General features: G+C 47.9%; 1 protein-coding gene across 1 annotated transcript in view; it reads left to right on the top strand.

Moving 5' to 3' along the window:
- The window catches only part of LOC139374744 (spondin-1-like), a 135,812-nt gene that overhangs the window by 16,231 nt on the left and 97,859 nt on the right, over nucleotides 1-21,722 (top strand). Inside the window, exons 2-3 of the mRNA XM_071115873.1 lie at nucleotides 47-153; nucleotides 9,389-9,522. Coding sequence (XP_070971974.1) covers nucleotides 47-153; nucleotides 9,389-9,522 — 241 coding nt within the window. The remainder of the gene's footprint in view (nucleotides 1-46; nucleotides 154-9,388; nucleotides 9,523-21,722) is intronic.

Genomic DNA, 21,722 nt, shown 5'->3' with positions numbered 1-21,722 from the left:
CTAACATCTGTATATTCCCTAAACTTCCCTCCTGTCCTGTTTCCAGTGACTCTGCACGCCTCCAGTCCCTCCTATTTCAGAGGCTTTACCCTTATCGCTCTGAAGGAGGGGAAGGAAGGAACCACAGATGACCACTACGCTGGCAAATTCCAGGTAATGTACTATGCATGTATATTTTGGCCATATTTCAGTAATGGTCTTCAAAATCACTTTCCACAAGACTAAATGCGTATTCCCTAACGTCTCCATAAGAGCAGCTAAAAGCAAGTAAATAGTTGTCTCCTTTGCTCAGCTCATGATAATAATACACAACCTACTGTGTGAGAGTGCTCTACAGCAGTGAGAACACACTTCCTTACCTGGCAATTACCTGACAACATAAAAAGGAATAAACACTCCCACAACCTGCCTGCTCAGCCTCAGCCCAAACTTCGCGTTCTGCATCCTTCGGTTCCCAGAGTGTGTAATCCTTTTCTAGTCTCAAGATTCTAATCCTGTTTTCATTTGGCCTCTTCAAATTACCATTGTGTCACCCATAATAGATAATCAAACACATTCAATATGCATTATGGTTCTGTTGTTAAGACCATGGTTATATTACAATGTCATTACTACTGTAGGTCTTTGTATTGTAAAGAGGGACTGATTGTCATCACTTAATTGGACAAATAATTGACAAATGATTCAATGAGATCAGAATGATACAGCTAAATTAAGAGAAAGAGACGGAGATATCGGGGATGTAGGTCGGGGTGCCTTGTAAGGATCCGACGGGGAGTGGGTAATCTGCCTTTACCATCAGTCCTATTAGCCAATGTACAATCATTGGATAACAATATAGATGAACTATGATCACATACAGTTGAAGTCGGAAGTTTACATACACTTAGGTTGGAGTCATTAAGACTTGTTTTTCAACCACTCCACAAATTTCTTGTTAACAAACTATAGTTTTGGCAAGTCGGTTAGGACATCTACTTTGTGCATGACACAAGTAATTTTTCCAACAATTGTTTACAGACAGATAATTTCACTTACAGTATAATTCACCGTATCACAATTCCAATGGGTCAGAAGTTTACATACACTAAGTTGACTGTGCCTTTAAACAACTTGGAAAATTCCATAAAATTATGTCATGGCTTTAGAAGCTTCTGATAGGCTAATTGACAGGCTAATTTGATCAATTGGAGGTGTACCTGTGGATGTATTTCAAGGTCTACCTTCAAACTCAGTGCCTCTTTGCTTGACATCATGGGAAAATCAAAAGAAATAAGCCAAGACCTCAGAAAACAAATTGTAGACCTCCACAGGTCTGGTTCATTCTTGGGAGCAATTTCAAAAGGTCTGAACGTACCACATTCATCTGTACAAACAATAGTACGCAAGTATAAACAACATGGGACCACGCAGCCGTCATACCGCTCAGGAAGGAGGCGCATTCTGTCTCCTAGAGATTAACGTACTTTGGTGCAAAAAGTGCAAATCAATTCCAGAACAACAGCAAAGGATCTTGTGAAGATGCTGGAGGAAAGAGGTACAAAAGTATCTATATCTTTTGTACCAGTAAAACGAGTCCTATATCGACATAACCTGAAAGGCCGCTCAGCAAGGAAGAAGCCACTGCTCCAAAAACCCCATAACAAAGCCTGACTACGGTTTGAAACTGGACATGGGGACAAAGATTGTACTTTTTGGAGAAATGTCCTCTGGTCTGATGAAACAAAAATAGAACTGTTTGGCCATAATGACCATTGTAATTTTCTGAGGAAAAAGGCCTTGGCTTGCAAGCCGAAGAACTCAATCAAAACCGTGAAGCACCAGGTGGCAGTATCATGTTGTGGGGGTGCTTTGCTGCAGGAGGGACTGTTGCACTTCACAAAATAGATAGCATCATGAGGATGAAAATTATGTGGATATATTGAAGCAACATCTCACGACATCGGTCAGGAAGTTAAAGCTTGGTCTCAAATGGATCTTCCAAATGGACAATGACCCCAAGCATGCTTCCAAAGTTGTGACAAAATGGCTTAAGGACAACAAAGTCAAGGTATTTGAGTGGTCATCATAAGCCCTTTCCTCAATAGAAAATGAGTGGACAGAACTGAAAAAGCATGTGCGTGCAAAGACTCAGTTACACCAGCTCTTTCAGGAGGAATGGGCCAAAATTCACCCAACTTATTGTGGGAAGGTTGTGGAAGGGTACCCGTTAAACAATTTAAAGGCAATGCTACCAAATACTAATTGAATGTATGTAAACTTCTGACCCACTGGGAATGTGATGAAAGAAATAAAAGCTGAAATAAATAATTATCTCTACTATTATTCTGACATTTCACATTCTTAAAATAAAGTGGTGATCCTAACTGACCAAAGACAGGGAATTTTTACTAGGATTAAGTGTTTGAAATTGTGAAAAACTGGGTATTTGGCTAAGGTGTATGTAAACTTCCGACTTCAACTGTATATTCTTCGTAGCTGTCTATTGCCCCCCCCCCCACCCCTTTTTTACACTGCTGCTACTCTCTGTTTATTATCTATGCATAGTCAATTTAACTCTACCTACATGTACAGTGCCTTGCGAAAATATTCGGCCCCCTTGAACTTTGCGACCTTTTGCCACATTTCAGGCTTCAAACATAAAGATATAAAACTGTATTTTTTTGTGAAGAATCAACAACAAGTGGGACACAATCATGAAGTGGAACGACATTTATTGGATATTTCAAACTTTTTTAACAAATCAAAAACTGAAAAATTGGGCGTGCAAAATTATTCAGCCCCTTTACTTTCAGTGCAACAAACTCTCTCCAGAAGTTCAGTGAGGATCTCTGAATGATCCAATGTTGACCTAAATGACTAATGATGATAAATACAATCCACCTGTGTGTAATCAAGTCTCTGTATAAATGCACCTGCACTGTGATAGTCTCAGAGGTCCGTTAAAAGCGCAGAGAGCATCATGAAGAACAAGGAACACACCAGGCAGGTCCGAGATACTGTTGTGAAGAAGTTTAAAGCCGGATTTGGATACAAAAAGATTTCCCAAGCTTTAAACATCCCAAGGAGCACTGTGCAAGCGATAATATTGAAATGGAAGGAGTATCAGACCACTGCAAATCTACCAAGACCTGGCCGTCCCTCTAAACTTTCAGCTCATACAAGGAGAAGACTGATCAGAGATGCAGCCAAGAGGCCCATGATCACTCTGGATGAACTGCAGAGATCCACAGCTGAGGTGGGAGACTCTGTCCATAGGACAACAATCAGTCGTATATTGCACAAATCTGGCCTTTATGGAAGAGTGGCAAGAAGAAAGCCATTTCTTAAAGATATCCATAAAAAGTGTTGTTTAAAGTTTGCCACAAGCCATCTGGGAGACACACCAAACATGTGGAAGAAGGTGCTCTGGTCAGATGAAACCAAAATTTAACTTTTTGGCAACAATGCAAAACGTTATGTTTGGCGTAAAAGCAATACAGCTGAACACACCATCCCCACTGTCAAACATGGTGGTGGCAGCATCATGGTTTGGGCCTGCTTTTCTTCAGCATGGACAGTGGAGATGGTTAAAATTGATGGGAAGATGGATGGAGCCAAATACAGGACCATTCTGGAAGAAAACCTGATGGAGTCTGCAAAATACCTGAGACTGGGACAGAGATTTGTCTTCCAACAAGACAATGATCCAAAACATAAAGCAAAATCTACAATGGAATGGTTAAAAAATAAACATATCCAGGTGTTAGAATGGCCAAGTCAAAGTCCAGACCTGAATCCAATCGAGAATCTGTGGAAAGAACTGAAAACTGCTGTTCACAAATGCTCTCCATCCAACCTCATTGAGCTCGAGCTGTTTTGCAAGGAGGAATGGGAAAAAATTTCAGTCTCTCGATGTGCAAAACTGATAGAGACATACCCCAAGCGACTTACAGCTGTAATCGCAGCAAAAGGTGGCGCTACAAAGTATTAACTTAAGGTGCTGAATAATTTTGCACGCCCAATTTTTCAGTTTTTGATTTGTTAAAAAAGTTTGAAATATCCAATAAATGTCGTTCCACTTCATGATTGTGTCCCACTTGTTGTTGATTCTTCACAAAAAATACAGTTTTATATCTTTATGTTTGAAGCCTGAAATGTGGCAAAAGGTCGCAAAGTTCAAGGGGGCCGAATACTTTCGCAAGGCACTGTACATATTATGTCAATTACCTCGACTAACCGGTGCCCCCGCACATTGACTGTGTACCAGTTTCCCGTGTATGTAGCCTTGCTACTGTTATTTGACTGCTGCTCTTTAATAATTTTTTATTTTTTTATATATTTTTTGAATTTTACCCCTTTTTCTCCCCAATTTCATGGTATCCAATTGTTTTAGTAGCTACTATCTTGTCTCATCGCTACAACTCCCATACGGGCTCGGGAGAGACGAAGGTTGAAAGTCATGCGTCCTCCGATACACAACCCAACCAAGCCGCACTGCTTCTTAACACGCATCCAACCCGGAAGCCAGCCGCACCAATGTGTCGGAGGAAACACCGTGCACCTGGCAACCTTGGTTAGCGCACACTGCGCCCGGCCCGCCACAGGAGTTGCTGGTGCGCGATGAGACAAGGACATCCCTACCTGCCAAACCCTCCCTAACCCAGACGATGCTAGGCCAATTGTGCGTCGCCCCACGGACCTCCCGGTCGCGGCCAGTTACGACAGAGCCTGGGCGCGAACCCAGAGTCTCTGATGGCACAGCTGGCGCTGCAGTACAGCGCCCTTAACCACTGCGCCACCCGGGAGGCTATTTTTGATTTTTTACTTATCTATTTTTTACATAACACTTTTTTCTTAAAATTGTATTGTTGGTTAAGGGCTTGTAAGTAAGCATTTCCCTGTAAGGTCTACACCTGTTGTATTCGGCGCATGTGACAAATACAATTTGATTCGTTTTGATTTGACTAAGCCCAAACCATATGTCGTATCGCTGCAGAATGCTGTGGTATCCGTGCTGGTTTAGTGTGCCTTCATTTCTAAATAAATCACTGACAGTGTCACCAGCAAACCACCCCCACACCATCACACCTCCTCCTCCATGCTTTACGGTGGGAAATACACATGTGGAGATCATCCGTTCATCCACATCGCATTTTACAAAGACACGGTGGTTAGAACCAAAAATCTCCAATTTGGACTCCAGACCAAGGGACAGTTTTCCACTGGTCTAATGTCCATTGCTCGTGTTTCTTGGCTGAAGCAAGTCTCTTCTTCCTATTGGTGTCCTTTAGTAGTGGTTTCTTTGCAGCAATTTGACCATGAAGGCCTGATTCATGCAGTCTCCTCTGAACAGTTGATGCTGTGATGTGTCTGACACTTGAACTCTGTGAAACATTTATTTGGGCTGTAATTTCTGAGGCTAGTAACTCTAATTAACGTATCCTCTGCAGCAGAGGTAACTCTGGGTCTTCCATTTCTGTGACGGTCCTCATGAGAGCCACTTTTAAGAAGGCACACCTGTTAATTGAAATGCATTCCAGGTGACTACCTCATGAAGCTGGTTGAGAGAATGCCAAGAGTGTGCAAAGCTGTCATCAAGGTAAACGGTGGCTATTTGAAGAATCTCAAATATATTTTGATTTGTTTAACAATTTTAAAAAATTACTACATGATTCCATATGTGTTATTTCATAGTTTTGATGTCTTCACTATTATTCTACAATGTATAAAATAGTAAAAATAAAGAAAAACCCTTGAGTGAGTAGATGTTCTAAAACTTTTGACCTGTGGTGTATGTGCTGATAAAGTTTGCATAATACTTTTCCAAATGAATTGAAAGGATGATGGAAATTTGAAGAAAAGATTTACTATAAAAATGAAGCATGGTAAATGCACAATATCCTCCAGCAAATAATCCTTGTTGCTGGCTCCTCTCCTGGAATGTGCCTGGCGTCCATTTCTAAACATGTACAACCTCCAGGAGTCATACTGTTTTTATGTTTAGAACACATTGTCTTTCTCTTCACACGTTACCAAGAGACCCCCATTTGTGCCTTAGGCCTCAGAGAAACCCCCGCAGATTTTCTAACTCTCCTCATTCTTATTTATTTAGGCCAGAGACATGCTATTACCCAGGGAAGCAAACTAAGTTTATTTGGAGAGACAAGATGAGCCCAGATTAGATAGGATCTTGTGTTTACAGAGATTAAAAGCATCACTTTGTTTCTGGGTTGCCATGGATAGACAGACAAGCTGACTCAGTTAGATGTCTTCTCGTTAGGTCAATGGCTGCAAGTACATTAAACACAGCAGCGTATATACAAATTAGTGGTGGATGATCTACAGAGGCCGACTCCTTAGAGAAGGGCTATTACATCACAGCAGGATATGACATGGTGAGGGGAGGTAGTCAACAGGTCAGGGGAGATATATGGAAACTTTGACCAAGTTTCAGTGACGTCGTGACAGTGGCTTCTGCTTTAAGTCTGTTCTTGCTGTGTTGATTCTGATGTATTGAAAGACAATTTGCACCACTCATATTCTCACATTTAAGAAGCAGAACTCAACTTCACACCTTTTAAAAGGCAAAACATCTGGCCTGGTTCCTTTACAGCGTCGTAATGTTAGTTCTTCACTCATTTTACGGCAGCTGCTCTTAAGAGTGTCTTTTCTATCCAAGTGATAGACATGTCTCCTGTGTAAAAGCTTTTCTCACTAACCCAGCCGGCGCTAAAAGCTTTCAGGGATTGGAACAGGAGGAGTGTCTTCCATTACTTCCTCTGGGATCTCAGCCCCTGTATACTGTATGTAAAGAGCACCGTTCATCATTGGCGTTTTTGTTTGGGCCAGAGATTGCCCGCGACAGTTATTTAGTAGCATCCTTGAGCTAGCTCTCCAGGCTGAAGCTCGCTGCAGCATTACAGACTAAAGGAAATACCCAGGAAGGCTTGGACCTTTACTATAAATACTGTCAAGCCAAGAATGACCAAGTAATGTATGAAGAAGAAACATGGCAGTGGCTGTAGAAATAGAAATAGAAATGAATTATAGTTCATTGAGTTTTTAAAATGTAAAGCCAATGTGTTAATGCAGTATATATTAATATAGACAGTATAAATCCATAGATGGATACTCTGAGGAAGAATAGCATACTCTTAGGATAACAGGATAACCTTATTGGTTCCATGGAGAACCCTTTTAGGTTCCACGTAGAACCCTCTGTGGAAAGGGTCCTACATGGAACCCAAAAGGGTTCTACCTGGAACCAAAAGGGTTCTACCTGGAACCAAAAAGGGTTCTCCAATGGGGACAGTCGAATAACAATTTTAGGTTCTAGACAGAAACAAAAGGTGCTAAGAGTGCAGATAATTTCACTGTTTGAAAAATATATAATAAGATTTAATATCAGAGATTTATATGGGTTTCTGTAGTAATATAATTATTTGATTGGTAGGAGGCTCAAGGCAAATGTTAGTGCTCTTGAGTCCAGAGATTTCCATTGAGATGGGAAGAAACCTGTTACTTTTAAATCACATGTTGATGTGACATTTGCATCGTGTCAGAAAGTTACATCCGCCCCGAGTCTCTTGCCAAACTATCATCTATTCCATGTCTTGATTTTCCAAGGGGGCTTCAAACTTCTACTCAGCCCAAAATAAATACTGTCCATCTGTGTCTCCTTGAAAATACACATTTACTTTAGCAGGCACTGCAAAGCATCTGTGTTTGCTGTGTCACCAGGGAGAGAATGACTATGAAAACAGAAGTATTCAGCTGCTCCTCCAGACCCAGACCCTGCCTCCCTAGGCAGCCCCAGAGGAGCTCTGAGGAGAGCTGGGCCACTGAGCCAAGCCAAGCCAGGAGCCACAATTAAAACAAACGCTCCACTTTCCCAGCTCCTCCGTCCTCCTGACGGCTCTGCTGCTTGGCTGCAGTTTAACCCCGATCTGACAGCCACTTAGATTCCGTTTTGAGAGGAAACTACAGCACTGGCCTCCCAGGGGGGGATAGTGGGTTTACAAGACAATGGACCCCCCTTCCCTCCCTCCCTCCCTTCCTCCCTCCCTCCCTCCCTCCCACAGGGTGATAAAATAGATATGCGCTGGGTGTACTGTAAGAAATGCACAGTTTCCGAAGTAACTAAACTCTAAGTTCAGCCTCCTATCAATTGGTTGTTTTCCTGTGCACTGTCAGTTGTTTGCAGCTGTCTGTGACTGACAGGATATCAATGGTGGAGAGGCAAAAAAAAGACATTATTTCAGTATGAGTATAATGAGGCCTAAGGTATAGTATGGAGGAACCCTGGTTGAGCAGGGTGCATATGAGTCAGAGACAGAAAAAGAGAGAAAGCTAGAGACGGAGGCAAGTTACAGTGAGGGAAGACATGGCTCACCAGGGTTCCTTAGACAACCATCAGCATCAATGAAAAGTATTTTATTTTTCTAAAAGACCTCTATAGAAATGTCTTCCTCTTACTTTCTGTCATGTGTGAAGCATCTGGCTGTTAGGTCAATGTTATGGTGGAGTCATAGCAGCTGGCGAACAGGGGGCCAGAGGTCATCTCTGTGTGAGGCTGCTGCTCATCATGCCAGGTTTTCATTCCTCTCTCACAGCCATGACATAGAGGGGGACTGGGCTGGACACGCCATGGACTCACAACGCTGTTATTACACAGTCTCATTGCACAACGTGGAGTATTATTTTATTACTGTCCCACTTTACTGCGCCAAGGATAGGTGAAGGAACGTTATGCACTGTACAGTCAGCTCTCAATCAACCAGTCACATGTGCAAAGAGATGAGCAGAAACAGAACTACAATGTCATATTTTCAACTTAAGACGTGTGTGAGTTTCTATCCGTTTTGAGAGGATCGTTCACGTAAAGTAGACAGAACTGTCTGCTATACGACATGTAATGGCAGCGTTGGCATCTGAAAAGGATTCCATTTGAAAACATCCAGACACGTGTGACGTTGAAATACACTATTGATCCTGGTATTGGGAAGTACTAGTGGAGTGTGTCGCAGCAAAGAGGTGATTACAAAACACATATTACAGCCTGTCTCAGACTCTAAACCATCGGTTTATTACAGGAGCCCTGAATTATAGCACCCATTAAATGCAACCAAACATGCATAGCAAAACATATTGCTCAACAACGAAAATGAATCATAAGTCTCAGGTCAGAGTTGTGATAATTAAAAGTTGGCAAGCACCACGGTTGAAAGTTAGTAATTTCTCAAAAATGATTTTTTTAACTATAAAAATAACAAAAAGTTAATTGACTCAATTACTTTCTTTCAGCTAATATGTGTTTGTTTTACAAAAAACTGAATTGTTTTTGCCAAAAAGTGAGTTTGGTGAGAAATTGTGTAGTTGTGACTGACTGGTTTTCTGTGTCTCCTAGATCATAGATGAGGAAGACACCCAGTTCATGACCAACTGTCCCCCGGCTGTGACGGAGAGCACCCCCCGCAGGAGGACCAGGATACAAGTGTTCTGGACAGCACCCTCTTCTGGTAGCGGCTGTGTCATTCTCAAGTGGGTACCTTTAATACTGCCGAGGAGTATGTTTGTCCACTCACACAGGAGTAATAAAGCCCTACTTCACACAGGAGTAATAAAGCCATATTTCACACAGGAGTATTAAAGCTCTACTTCACACAGGAGTAATAAAGCCCTACTTCACACAGGAGTAATAAAAGCCCTACTTCACACAGGAGTAATAAAGCCCTAGTTCACACAGGAGTAATAAAGCCCTACTTCACACAGGAGTAATAAAGCCCTACTTCACACAGGAGTAATAAAGCCCTAGTTCACACAGGAGTAATAAAGCTCTAGTTCACACAGGAGTAATAAAGCCCTACTTCACACAGGAGTAATAAAACCCTACTTCACACGGGAGTAATAAAGCCCTACTTCACACAGGAGTAATAAAGCCCTAGTTCACACAGGAGTAATAAAGCCCTAGTTCACACAGGAGTAATAAAGTCCTACTTCACACAGGAGTAATAAAGCCCTACTTCACACAGGAGTAATACAGCCCTACTTCACACAGGAGTAATAAAGCCCTACTTCACACAGGAGTAATAAAGCCCTACTTCACACAGGAGTAATAAAGCCCTAGTTCACACAGGAGTAATAAAGCCCTAGTTCACACAGGAGTAATAAAGCCCTACTTCACACAGGAGTAATAAAGCCCTAGTTCACACAGGAGTAATAAAGCCCTACTTCACACAGGAGTAATAAAGCCCTACTTCACACAGGAGTAATAAAGCCCTACTTCACACAGGAGTAATAAAGCCCTAGTTCACACAGGAGTAATAAAGCCCTAGTTCACACAGGAGTAATAAAGCCCTAGTTCACAAAGGAGTAATAAAGCCCTAGTTCACACAGGAGCTCTCTACCTCGTACCGGAGCAGGGGGCTGCCTGCCAGACAAAGTAAAGATAGAGCTCTCTACCTCGTACCGGAGCAGGGGGCTGCCTGCCAGACAAAGTAAAGATAGAGCTCTCTACCTCGTACCGGAGCAGGGGGCTGACTGCCAGACAAAGGCCAATAAATACGGCTGCCATCTCTGTCCACCGAACATCAAATAAAACTCCAATTACTGCTATGAGAGGTCCAATCATTCTCCCACTGAATCTCATAAAGGATATCACAGCAGAGATCCCTGAACGATGCTCCTCCTCCTACACTACAGAGTCCTGTCATTGGTGATACGTTATCTTGTATACTAAAGTGTCAAAGGCTGTTATGTCACAGGGCACTGCACATAGAGCTCTTGGAGGTTTGAAGAGAATAGCAGAACTGGAGAGAGCATCTCAGAGTACACAAACACAAAAGACGCAGTGACTCATTGAGATGAAGAAGGTCTAAATGGAGCTCCTGCTCTCCATAGCCATCCTCTCCTGCGCTCTATTGCCATCCTCTCCTGTGCTCTATAGCCATCCTCTCCTGTGCTCTATAGCCATCCTCTCCTGTGCTCTATAGCCATCCTCTCCTGTGCTCTATAGCCATCCTCTCCTGTGCTCTATAGCCATCCTCTCCTGTGCTCTATAGCCATCCTCTCCTGTGCTCTATAGCCATCCTCTCCTGCTCTCCATAGCCATCCTCTCCTACGCTCCATAGCCATCATCTCCTGTGCTCTATAGCCATCCTCTCCTGTGCTCTATAGCCATCCTCTCCTGTGCTCTATAGCCATCCTCTCCTGTGCTCTATAGCCATCCTCTCCTGTGCTCTATAGCCATCCTCTCCTGTGCTCTATAGCCATCCTCTCCTGTGCTCTATAGCCATCCTCTCCTGTGCTCTATAGCCATCCTCTCCTGCTCTCCATAGCCATCCTCTCCTGCGCTCTATAGCCATCCTCTCCTGTGCTCTATAGCCATCCTCTCCTGCTCTCCATAGCCATCCTCTCCTGCTCTCCATAGCCATCCTCTCCTGCTCTCTATAGCCATCCTCTCCTGTGCTCCATAGCCATCCTCTCCTGTGCTCTATAGCCATCCTCTCCTGCTCTCCATAGCCATCCTCTCCTGTGCTCTATAGCCATCCTCTCCTGTGCTCTATAGCCATCCTCTCCTGCTCTCCATAGCCATCCTCTCCTGCTCTCCATAGCCATCCTCTCCTGCTCTCTATAGCCATCCTCTCCTGCTCTCCATAGCCATCCTCTCCTGTGCTCTATAGCCATCCTCTCCTGCTCTCCATAGCCATCCTCTCCTGCTCTCCATAGCCATCCTCTCCTGCTCTCTATTACCATCCTCTCCTGTGCTCTATAGCCATCCTCTCCTGTGCTCTATAGCCATCCTCTCCTGTGCTCTATAGCCATCCTCTCCTGTGCTCTATAGCCATCCTCTCCTGCTCTCCATAGCCATCCTCTCCTGCGCTCTATAGCCATCCTCTCCTGTGCTCTATAGCCATCCTCTCCTGTGCTCTATAGCCATCCTCTCCTGCTCTCCATAGCCATCCTCTCCTGCTCTCCATAGCCATCCTCTCCTGTGCTCTATAGCCATCCTCTCCTGTGCTCTATAGCCATCCTCTCCTGTGCTCTATAGCCATCCTCTCCTGTGCTCTATAGCCATCCCCTCCTGTGCTCTATAGCCATCCTCTCCTGTGCTCTATAGCCATCCTCTCCTGTGCTCTATAGCCATCCTCTCCTGCTCTCCATAGCCATCCTCTCCTGCGCTCTATAGCCATCCTCTCCTGTGCTCTATAGCCATCCTCTCCTGTGCTCTATAGCCATCCTCTCCTGCTCTCCATAGCCATCCTCTCCTGCTCTCCATAGCCATCCTCTCCTGCTTTCTATAGCCATCCTCTCCTGTGCTCCATAGCCATCCTCTCCTGTGCTCTATAGCCATCCTCTCCTGCTCTCCATAGCCATCCTCTCCTGTGCTCTATAGCCATCCTCTCCTGTGCTCTATAGCTATCCTCTCCTGCTCTCCATAGCCATCCTCTCCTGCTCTCCATAGCCATCCTCTCCTGCTCTCTATAGCCATCCTCTCCTGCTCTCCACAGCCATCCTCTCCTGTGCTCTATAGCCATCCTCTCCTGCTCTCCATAGCCATCCTCTCCTGCTCTCCATAGCCATCCTCTCCTGCTCTCTATTACCATCCTCTCCTGTGCTCTATAGCCATCCTCTCCTGTGCTCTATAGCCATCCTCTCCTGTGCTCTATAGCCATCCTCTCCTGTGCTCTATAGCCATCCTCTCCTGTGCTCTATAGCCATCCTCTCCTGCTCTCCATAGCCATCCTCTCCTGCGCTCTATAGCCATCCTCTCCTGTGCTCTATAGCCATCCTCTCCTGTGCTCTATAGCCATCCTCTCCTGCTCTCCATAGCCATCCTCTCCTGCTCTCCATAGCCATCCTCTCCTGCTCTCTATAGCCATCCTCTCCTGTGCTCCATAGCCATCCTCTCCTGTGCTCTATAGCCATCCTCTCCTGCTCTCCATAGCCATCCTCTCCTGTGCTCTATAGCCATCCTCTCCTGTGCTTTTTAGCGATCCTCTCCTGCTCTCCATAGCCATCCTCTCCTGTGCTCTATAGCCATCCTCTCCTGTGCTCTATAGCCATCCTCTCCTGTGCTCTATAGCCACCCTCTCCTGTGCTCTATAGCCATCCTCTCTTGTGCTCTATAGCCATCCTCTCCTGTGCTCTATAGCCATCCTCTCCTGTGCTCTATAGCCACCCTCTCCTGTGCTCTATAGCATCCTCTCCTGTGCTCTATAGCCACCCTCTCCTGCTCTCTATAGCAACCCTCTCATGCTCTCTATAGCCACCCTCTCCTGCTCTCTATAGCCACCCTCCCCTGCTCTCTATAGCCATCATCTCCTGTGCTCTATAGCCATCCTCTCCTGTGCTCTATAGCCATCCTCTCCTGTGCTCTATAGCCATCCTCTCCTGCTCTCCATAGCCATCCTCTCCTGTGCTCTATAGCCATCCTCTCCTGTGCTCTATAGCCATCCTCTCCTGTGCTCTATAGCCATCCTCTCCTGCTCTCCAAAGCCATCATCTCCTGTGCTCTATAGCCATCCTCTCCTGTGCTCTATAGCCATCCTCTCCTGCTCTCCATAGCCATCCTCTCCTGTGCTCTATAGCCATCCTCTCCTGTGCTCTATAGCCATCCTCTCCTGCTCTCCATAGCCATCCTCTCCTGTGCTCTATAGCCATCCTCTCCTGTGCTCTATAGCCATCCTCTCCTGTGCTCTATTACCATCCTCTCCTGTGCTCTATAGCCATCCTCTCCTGCTCTCCATAGCCATCCTCTCCTGTGCTCTATAGCCATCCTCTCCTGTGCTATATAGCCATCCTCTCTTGTGCTCTATAGCCATCCTGTCCTGTGCTTTATAGGGATCCTCTCCTGCTCTCCATAGCCATCCTCTCCTGTGCTCTATAGCAGCCATCATCTCCTGTGCTCTATAGCCATCCTCTCCTGTGCTCCATAGCCATCCTCTCCTGTGCTCTATAGCCACCCTCTCCTGTGCTCTATAGCATCCTCTTCTGTGCTCTATAGCCACTCTCTCCTGCTCTCTATAGCCAACCTCTCCTGCTCTCTATAGCCACCCTCCCCTGCTCTCTATAGCCACCATCTCCTGCTCTCTATAGCCACCCTCTCATGCTCTCTATAGCCACCCTCTCCTGCTCTCTATAGCCACCCTCTCTTGCTCTCAATAGCCACCCTCTCCTGCTCCCTGTAGCCACCCTCTCCTGCTCTCTATTGCCACCCTCTCCTGCTCTCTATAGCCACCCTCTCCTGCTCTCTATAGCCACCCCCTCCTACTCTCTCTAGCCACCCTCTCCTACTCTCTATATCCACCCTCTCCTGCTCTCCATTGCCATCCTCTCCTGCTCTCCATAGCCATCCTCTCCTGCGCTCTATAGCCATCCTCTCCTGTGCTCTATAGCCATCCTCTCCTGTGCTCTATAGCCATCCTCTCCTGCTCTCCATAGCCATCATCTCCTGTGCTCTATAGCCATCCTCTCCTGTGCTCTATAGCCACCCTCTCCTGTGCTCTATAGCCATCCTCTCCTGCTCTCCATAGCCATCCTCTCCTGTGCTCTATAGCCATCCTCTCCTGTGCTCTATAGCCATCCTCTCCTGTGCTCTATAGCCGTCCTCTCCTGTGCTCTATTGCCACCCTCTCCTGTGCTCTATAGCATCCTCTCCTGTGCTCTATAGCCATCCTCTCCTGCTCTCTATAGCCACTCTCTCCTGCTCTCTATAGCCACCCTCTCCTGTGCTCTATAGCCATCCTCTCCTGCTCTCTATAGCCACCCTCTCCTGCTCTCTATAGCCACCCTCATGCTCTCTATAGCCACCCTCTCCTGCTCTCTATAGCCACCCTCCCCTGCTCTCTATAGCCACCCTCTCCTGCTCTCTATAGCAACCCTCTCATGCTCTCTGCAGCCACCCTCTCATGCTCTCTATAGCCACCCTCTCCTGCTCTCTATAGCCACCCTCCCCTGCTCTCTATATCCACCCTCTCCTGCTCTCTATAGCAACCTTCTCATGCTCTCTAGAGCCACCCTCTCCTGCTCTCTATAGCAACCCTCTCCTGCTCTCTACAGCCACCCACTCCTGTTCTCTATATCCACCCTCTCCTGCTCTCTACAGCCACCCACTCCTGTTCTCTATAGCCACCCACTCCTGTTCTCCATAGCAACCCTCTCATGCTCTCTATTGCCACCCTCTCCTGCTCTCCATAGCCATCCTCTCCTGTGCTCTATAGCCATCCTCTCCTGTGCTCTATAGCCATCCTCTCCTGTGCTCTATAGCCACCCTCTCCTGTGCTCTATAACATCCTCTCCTGTGCTCTATAGCCACCCTCTCCTGCTCTCTATAGCAACCCTCTCATGCATGCTCTCTATAGCCACCCTCCCCTGCTCTCTATAGCCACCCTCTCCTGCTCTCTATAGCAACCCTCTCATGCTCTCTATAGCCACCATCTCCTGCTCTCTATAGCCACCCTCTCCTGCTCTCTATAGCCACCCTCTCATGCTCTCAATAGCCACCCTCTCCTGCTCTCTATTGCCACCCTCTCCTGCTCTCCATAGCCATCCTCTCCTGCGCTCTATAGCCATCCTCTCCTGTGCTCAATAGCCATCCTCTCTTGTGCTCTATAGCCATCCTCTCCTGTGCTCTATAGCCACCCTCTCCTGTGCTCTATAGCCATCCTCTCCTGTGCTCTATAGCCATCCCCTCCTGTGCTCTATAGCCATCCTCTCCTGTGCTCTATAGCCATCCTCTCCTGTGCTCTATAGCCATCCTCTCCTGCTCTCCATAGCCATCCTCTCCTGCGCTCTATAGCCATCCTCTCCTGTGCTCTATAGCCATCCTCTCCTGTGCTCTATAGCCATCCTCTCCTGCTCTCCATAGCCATCCTCTCCTGCTCTCCATAGCCATCCTCTCCTGCTTTCTATAGCCATCCTCTCCTGTGCTCCATAGCCATCCTCTCCTGTGCTCTATAGCCATCCTCTCCTGCTCTCCATAGCCATCCTCTCCTGTGCTCTATAGCCATCCTCTCCTGTGCTCTATAGCTATCCTCTCCTGCTCTCCATAGCCATCCTCTCCTGCTCTCCATAGCCATCCTCTCCTGCTCTCTATAGCCATCCTCTCCTGCTCTCCACAGCCATCCTCTCCTGTGCTCTATAGCCATCCTCTCCTGCTCTCCATAGCCATCCTCTCCTGCTCTCCATAGCCATCCTCTCCTGCTCTCTATTACCATCCTCTCCTGTGCTCTATAGCCATCCTCTCCTGTGCTCTATAGCCATCCTCTCCTGTGCTCTATAGCCATCCTCTCCTGTGCTCTATAGCCATCCTCTCCTGTGCTCTATAGCCATCCTCTCCTGCTCTCCATAGCCATCCTCTCCTGCGCTCTATAGCCATCCTCTCCTGTGCTCTATAGCCATCCTCTCCTGTGCTCTATAGCCATCCTCTCCTGCTCTCCATAGCCATCCTCTCCTGCTCTCCATAGCCATCCTCTCCTGCTCTCTATAGCCATCCTCTCCTGTGCTCCATAGCCATCCTCTCCTGTGCTCTATAGCCATCCTCTCCTGCTCTCCATAGCCATCCTCTCCTGTGCTCTATAGCCATCCTCTCCTGTACTATATAGCCATCCTCTCCTGTGCTCTATAGCCATCCTCTCCTGTGCTTTTTAGCGATCCTCTCCTGCTCTCCATAGCCATCCTATCCTGTGCTCTATAGCCATCCTCTCCTGTGCTCTATAGCCATCCTCTCCTGTGCTCTATAGCCACCCTCTCCTGTGCTCTATAGCCATCCTCTCTTGTGCTCTATAGCCATCCTCTCCTGTGCTCTATAGCCATCCTCTCCTGTGCTCTATAGCCACCCTCTCCTGTGCTCTATAGCATCCTCTCCTGTGCTCTATAGCCACCCTCTCCTGCTCTCTATAGCAACCCTCTCATGCTCTCTATAGCCACCCTCTCCTGCTCTCTATAGCCACCCTCCCCTGCTCTCTATAGCCACCCTCTCCTGCTCTCTATAGCAACCGTCTCATGCTCTCTATAGCCACCATCTCCTGCTCTCCATAGCCATCCTCTCCTGCTCTCCATAGCCATCCTCTCCTGCTCTCTATTACCATCCTCTCCTGTGCTCTATAGCCATCCTCTCCTGTGCTCTATAGCCATCCTCTCCTGTGCTCTATAGCCATCCTCTCCTGTGCTCTATAGCCATCCTCTCCTGTGCTCTATAGCCATCCTCTCCTGCTCTCCATAGCCATCCTCTCCTGCGCTCTATAGCCATCCTCTCCTGTGCTCTATAGCCATCCTCTCCTGTGCTCTATAGCCATCCTCTCCTGCTCTCCATAGCCATCCTCTCCTGCTCTCCATAGCCATCCTCTCCTGCTCTCTATAGCCATCCTCTCCTGTGCTCCATAGCCATCCTCTCCTGTGCTCTATAGCCATCCTATCCTGCTCTCCATAGCCATCCTCTCCTGTGCTCTATAGCCATCCTCTCCTGTACTATATAGCCATCCTCTCCTGTGCTCTATAGCCATCCTCTCCTGTGCTTTTTAGCGATCCTCTCCTGCTCTCCATAGCCATCCTCTCCTGCTCTCCATAGCCATCCTCTCCTGTGCTCTATAGCCATCCTCTCCTGTGCTCTATAGCCATCCTCTCCTGCTCTCCATAGCCATCCTCTCCTGCTCTCCATAGCCATCCTCTCCTGCTCTCTATAGCCATCCTCTCCTGTGCTCCATAGCCATCCTCTCCTGTGCTCTATAGCCATCCTCTCCTGCTCTCCATAGCCATCCTCTCCTGTGCTCTATAGCCATCCTCTCCTGTACTATATAGCCATCCTCTCCTGTGCTCTATAGCCACCCTCTCCTGTGCTCTATAGCATCCTCTCCTGTGCTCTATAGCCACCCTCTCCTGCTCTCTATAGCAACCCTCTCATGATCTCTATAGCCACCCTCTCCTGCTCTCTATAGCCACCCTCCCCTGCTCTCTATAGCCACCCTCTCCTGCTCTCTATAGCAACCGTCTCATGCTCTCTATAGCCACCATCTCCTGCTCTCTATAGCCACCCTCTCCTGCTCTCTATAGCCACCCTCTCATGCTCTCCATAGCCATCATCTCCTGTGCTCTATAGCCATCCTCTCCTGTGCTCTATAGCCATCCTCTCCTGTGCTCTATAGCCATCCTCTCCTGCTCTCCATAGCCATCCTCTCCTGTGCTCTATAGCCATCCTCTCCTGTGCTCTATAGCCATCCTCTCCTGTGCTCTATAGCCATCCTCTCCTGCTCTCCAAAGCCATCATCTCCTGTGCTCTATAGCCATCCTCTCCTGTGCTCTATAGCCATCCTCTCCTGCTCTCCATAGCCATCCTCTCCTGTGCTCTATAGCCATCCTCTCCTGTGCTCTATAGCCATCCTCTCCTGCTCTCCATAGCCATCCTCTCCTGTGCTCTATAGCCATCCTCTCCTGTGCTCTATAGCCATCCTCTCCTGTGCTCTATTACCATCCTCTCCTGTGCTCTATAGCCATCCTCTCCTGCTCTCCATAGCCATCCTCTCATGTGCTCTATAGCCATCCTCTCCTGTGCTATATAGCCATCCTCTCTTGTGCTATATAGCCATCCTCTCTTGTGCTCTATAGCCATCCTGTCCTGTGCTTTATAGGGATCCTCTCCTGCTCTCCATAGCCATCCTCTCCTGTGCTCTATAGCAGCCATCATCTCCTGTGCTCTATAGCCATCCTCTCCTGTGCTCCATAGCCATCCTCTCCTGTGCTCTATAGCCACCCTCTCCTGTGCTCTATAGCATCCTCTTCTGTGCTCTATAGCCACCCTCTCCTGCTCTCTATAGCCAACCTCTCCTGCTCTCTATAGCCACCCTCCCCTGCTCTCTATAGCCACCATCTCCTGCTCTCTATAGCCACCCTCTCATGCTCTCTATAGCCACCCTCTCCTGCTCTCTATAGCCACCCTCTCTTGCTCTCAATAGCCACCCTCTCCTGCTCTCTATAGCCACCCTCTCCTGCTCTCTATTGCCACCCTCTCCTGCTCTCTATAGCCACCCTCTCCTGCTCTCTATAGCCACCCCCTCCTACTCTCTCTAGCCACCCTCTCCTACTCTCTATATCCACCCTCTCCTGCTCTCTATTGCCATCCTCTCCTGCTCTCCATAGCCATCCTCTCCTGCGCTCTATAGCCATCCTCTCCTGTGCTCTATAGCCATCCTCTCCTGTGCTCTATAGCCATCCTCTCCTGCTCTCCATAGCCATCATCTCCTGTGCTCTATAGCCATCCTCTCCTGTGCTCTATAGCCACCCTCTCCTGTGCTCTATAGCCATCCTCTCCTGCTCTCCATAGCCATCCTCTCCTGTGCTCTATAGCCATCCTCTCCTGTGCTCTATAGCCATCCTCTCCTGTGCTCTATAGCCGTCCTCTCCTGTGCTCTATTGCCACCCTCTCCTGTGCTCTATAGCATCCTCTCCTGTGCTCTATAGCCATCCTCTCCTGCTCTCTATAGCCACTCTCTCCTGCTCTCTATAGCCACCCTCTCCTGTGCTCTATAGCCATCCTCTCCTGCTCTCTATAGCCACCCTCTCCTGCTCTCTATAGCCACCCTCATGCTCTCTATAGCCACCCTCTCCTGCTCTCTATAGCCACCCTCCCCTGCTCTCTATAGCCACCCTCTCCTGCTCTCTATAGCAACCCTCTCATGCTCTCTGCAGCCACCCTCTCATGCTCTCTATAGCCACCCTCTCCTGCTCTCTATAGCCACCCTCCCCTGCTCTCTATATCCACCCTCTCCTGCTCTCTATAGCAACCTTCTCATGCTCTCTATAGCCACCCTCTCCTGCTCTCTATAGCAACCCTCTCCTGCTCTCTACAGCCACCCACTCCTGTTCTCTATATCCACCCTCTCCTGCTCTCTACAGCCACCCACTCCTGTTCTCTATAGCCACCCACTCCTGTTCTCCATAGCAACCCTCTCATGCTCTCTATTGCCACCCTCTCCTGCTCTCCATAGCCATCCTCTCCTGTGCTCTATAGCCATCCTCTCCTGTGCTCTATAGCCATCCTCTCCTGTGCTCTATAGCCACCCTCTCCTGTGCTCTATAACATCCTCTCCTGTGCTCTATAGCCACCCTCTCCTGCTCTCTATAGCAACCCTCTCATGCATGCTCTCTATAGCCACCCTCCCCTGCTCTCTATAGCCACCCTCTCCTGCTCTCTATAGCAACCCTCTCATGCTCTCTATAGCCACCATCTCCTGCTCTCTATAGCCACCCTCTCCTGCTCTCTATAGCCACCCTCTCATGCTCTCAATAGCCACCCTCTCCTGCTCTCTATTGCCACCCTCTCCTGCTCTCCATAGCCATCCTCTCCTGCGCTCTATAGCCATCCTCTCCTGTGCTCTATAGCCATCCTCTCCTGTGCTCTATAGCCATCCTCTCCTGCTCTCCATAGCCATCATCTCCTGTGCTCTATAGCCATCCTCTCCTGTGCTCTATAGCCATCCTCTCCTGTGCTCTATAGCCATCCTCTCCTGTGCTCTATAGCCATCCTCTCCTGCTCTCCATAGCCATCCTCTCCTGTGCTCTATAGCCATCCTCTCCTGTGCTCAATAGCCATCCTCTCTTGTGCTCTATAGCCATCCTCTCCTGTGCTCTATAGCCATCCTCTCCTGTGCTCTATAGCCACCCTCTCCTGTGCTCTATAGCATCCTCTCATGTGCTCTATAGCCACCCTCTCCTGCTCTCTATAGCAACCCTGTCATGCTCTCTATAGCCACCCTCTCCTGCTCTCTATAGCCACCCTCCCCTGCTCTCTATAGCCACCCTCTCCTGCTCTCTATAGCAACCGTCTCATGCTCTCTATAGCCACCATCTCCTGCTCTCTATAGCCACCCTCTCCTGCTCTCTATAGCCACCCTCTCATGCTCTCCATAGCCATCATCTCCTGTGCTCTATAGCCATCCTCTCCTGTGCTCTATAGCCATCCTCTCCTGTGCTCTATAGCCATCCTCTCCTGCTCTCCATAGCCATCCTCTCCTGTGCTCTATAGCCATCCTCTCCTGCGCTCTATAGCCATCCTCTCCTGTGCTCTATAGCCATCCTCTCCTGCTCTCCATAGCCATCCTCTCCTGTGCTCTATAGCCATCCTCTCCTGCTCTCTATAGCAACCCTCTCATGCTCTCTATAGCCACCATCTCCTGCTCTCTATAGCCACCCTCTCCTGCTCTCTATAGCCACCCTCTCATGCTCTCAATAGCCACCCTCTCCTGCTCTCTAATGCCACCCTCTCCTGCTCTCCATAGCCATCCTCTCCTGCGCTCTATAGCCATCCTCTCCTGTGCTCTATAGCCATCCTCTCCTGTGCTCTATAGCCATCCTCTCCTGCTCTCCATAGCCATCATCTCCTGTGCTCTATAGCCATCCTCTCCTGTGCTCTATAGCCATCCTCTCCTTTGCTCTATAGCCATCTTCTCCTGCTCTCCATAGCCATCCTCTCCTGTGCTCTATAGCCATCCTCTCCTGTGCTCTATAGCCATCCTCTCCTGTGCTGTATAGCCACCCTCTCCTGTGCTCTATAGCCATCCTCTCCTGCTCTCCATAGCCATTCTCTCCTGTGCTCTATAGCCATCCTCTCCTGTGCTCTATAGCATCCTCTCCTGTGCTCTATAGCATCCTCTCCTGTGCTCTATAGCCACCCTCTCCTGCTCTCTATAGCCACCCTCTCATGCTCTCAATAGCCACCCTCTCCTGCTCTCTATTGCCACCCTCTC

Source organism: Oncorhynchus clarkii, chromosome 2 (genome assembly GCF_045791955.1).
Source record: "Oncorhynchus clarkii lewisi isolate Uvic-CL-2024 chromosome 2, UVic_Ocla_1.0, whole genome shotgun sequence".
NCBI lineage: Eukaryota > Metazoa > Chordata > Actinopteri > Salmoniformes > Salmonidae > Oncorhynchus > Oncorhynchus clarkii.
This window is presented reverse-complemented; position numbering and strand designations above follow the sequence as displayed.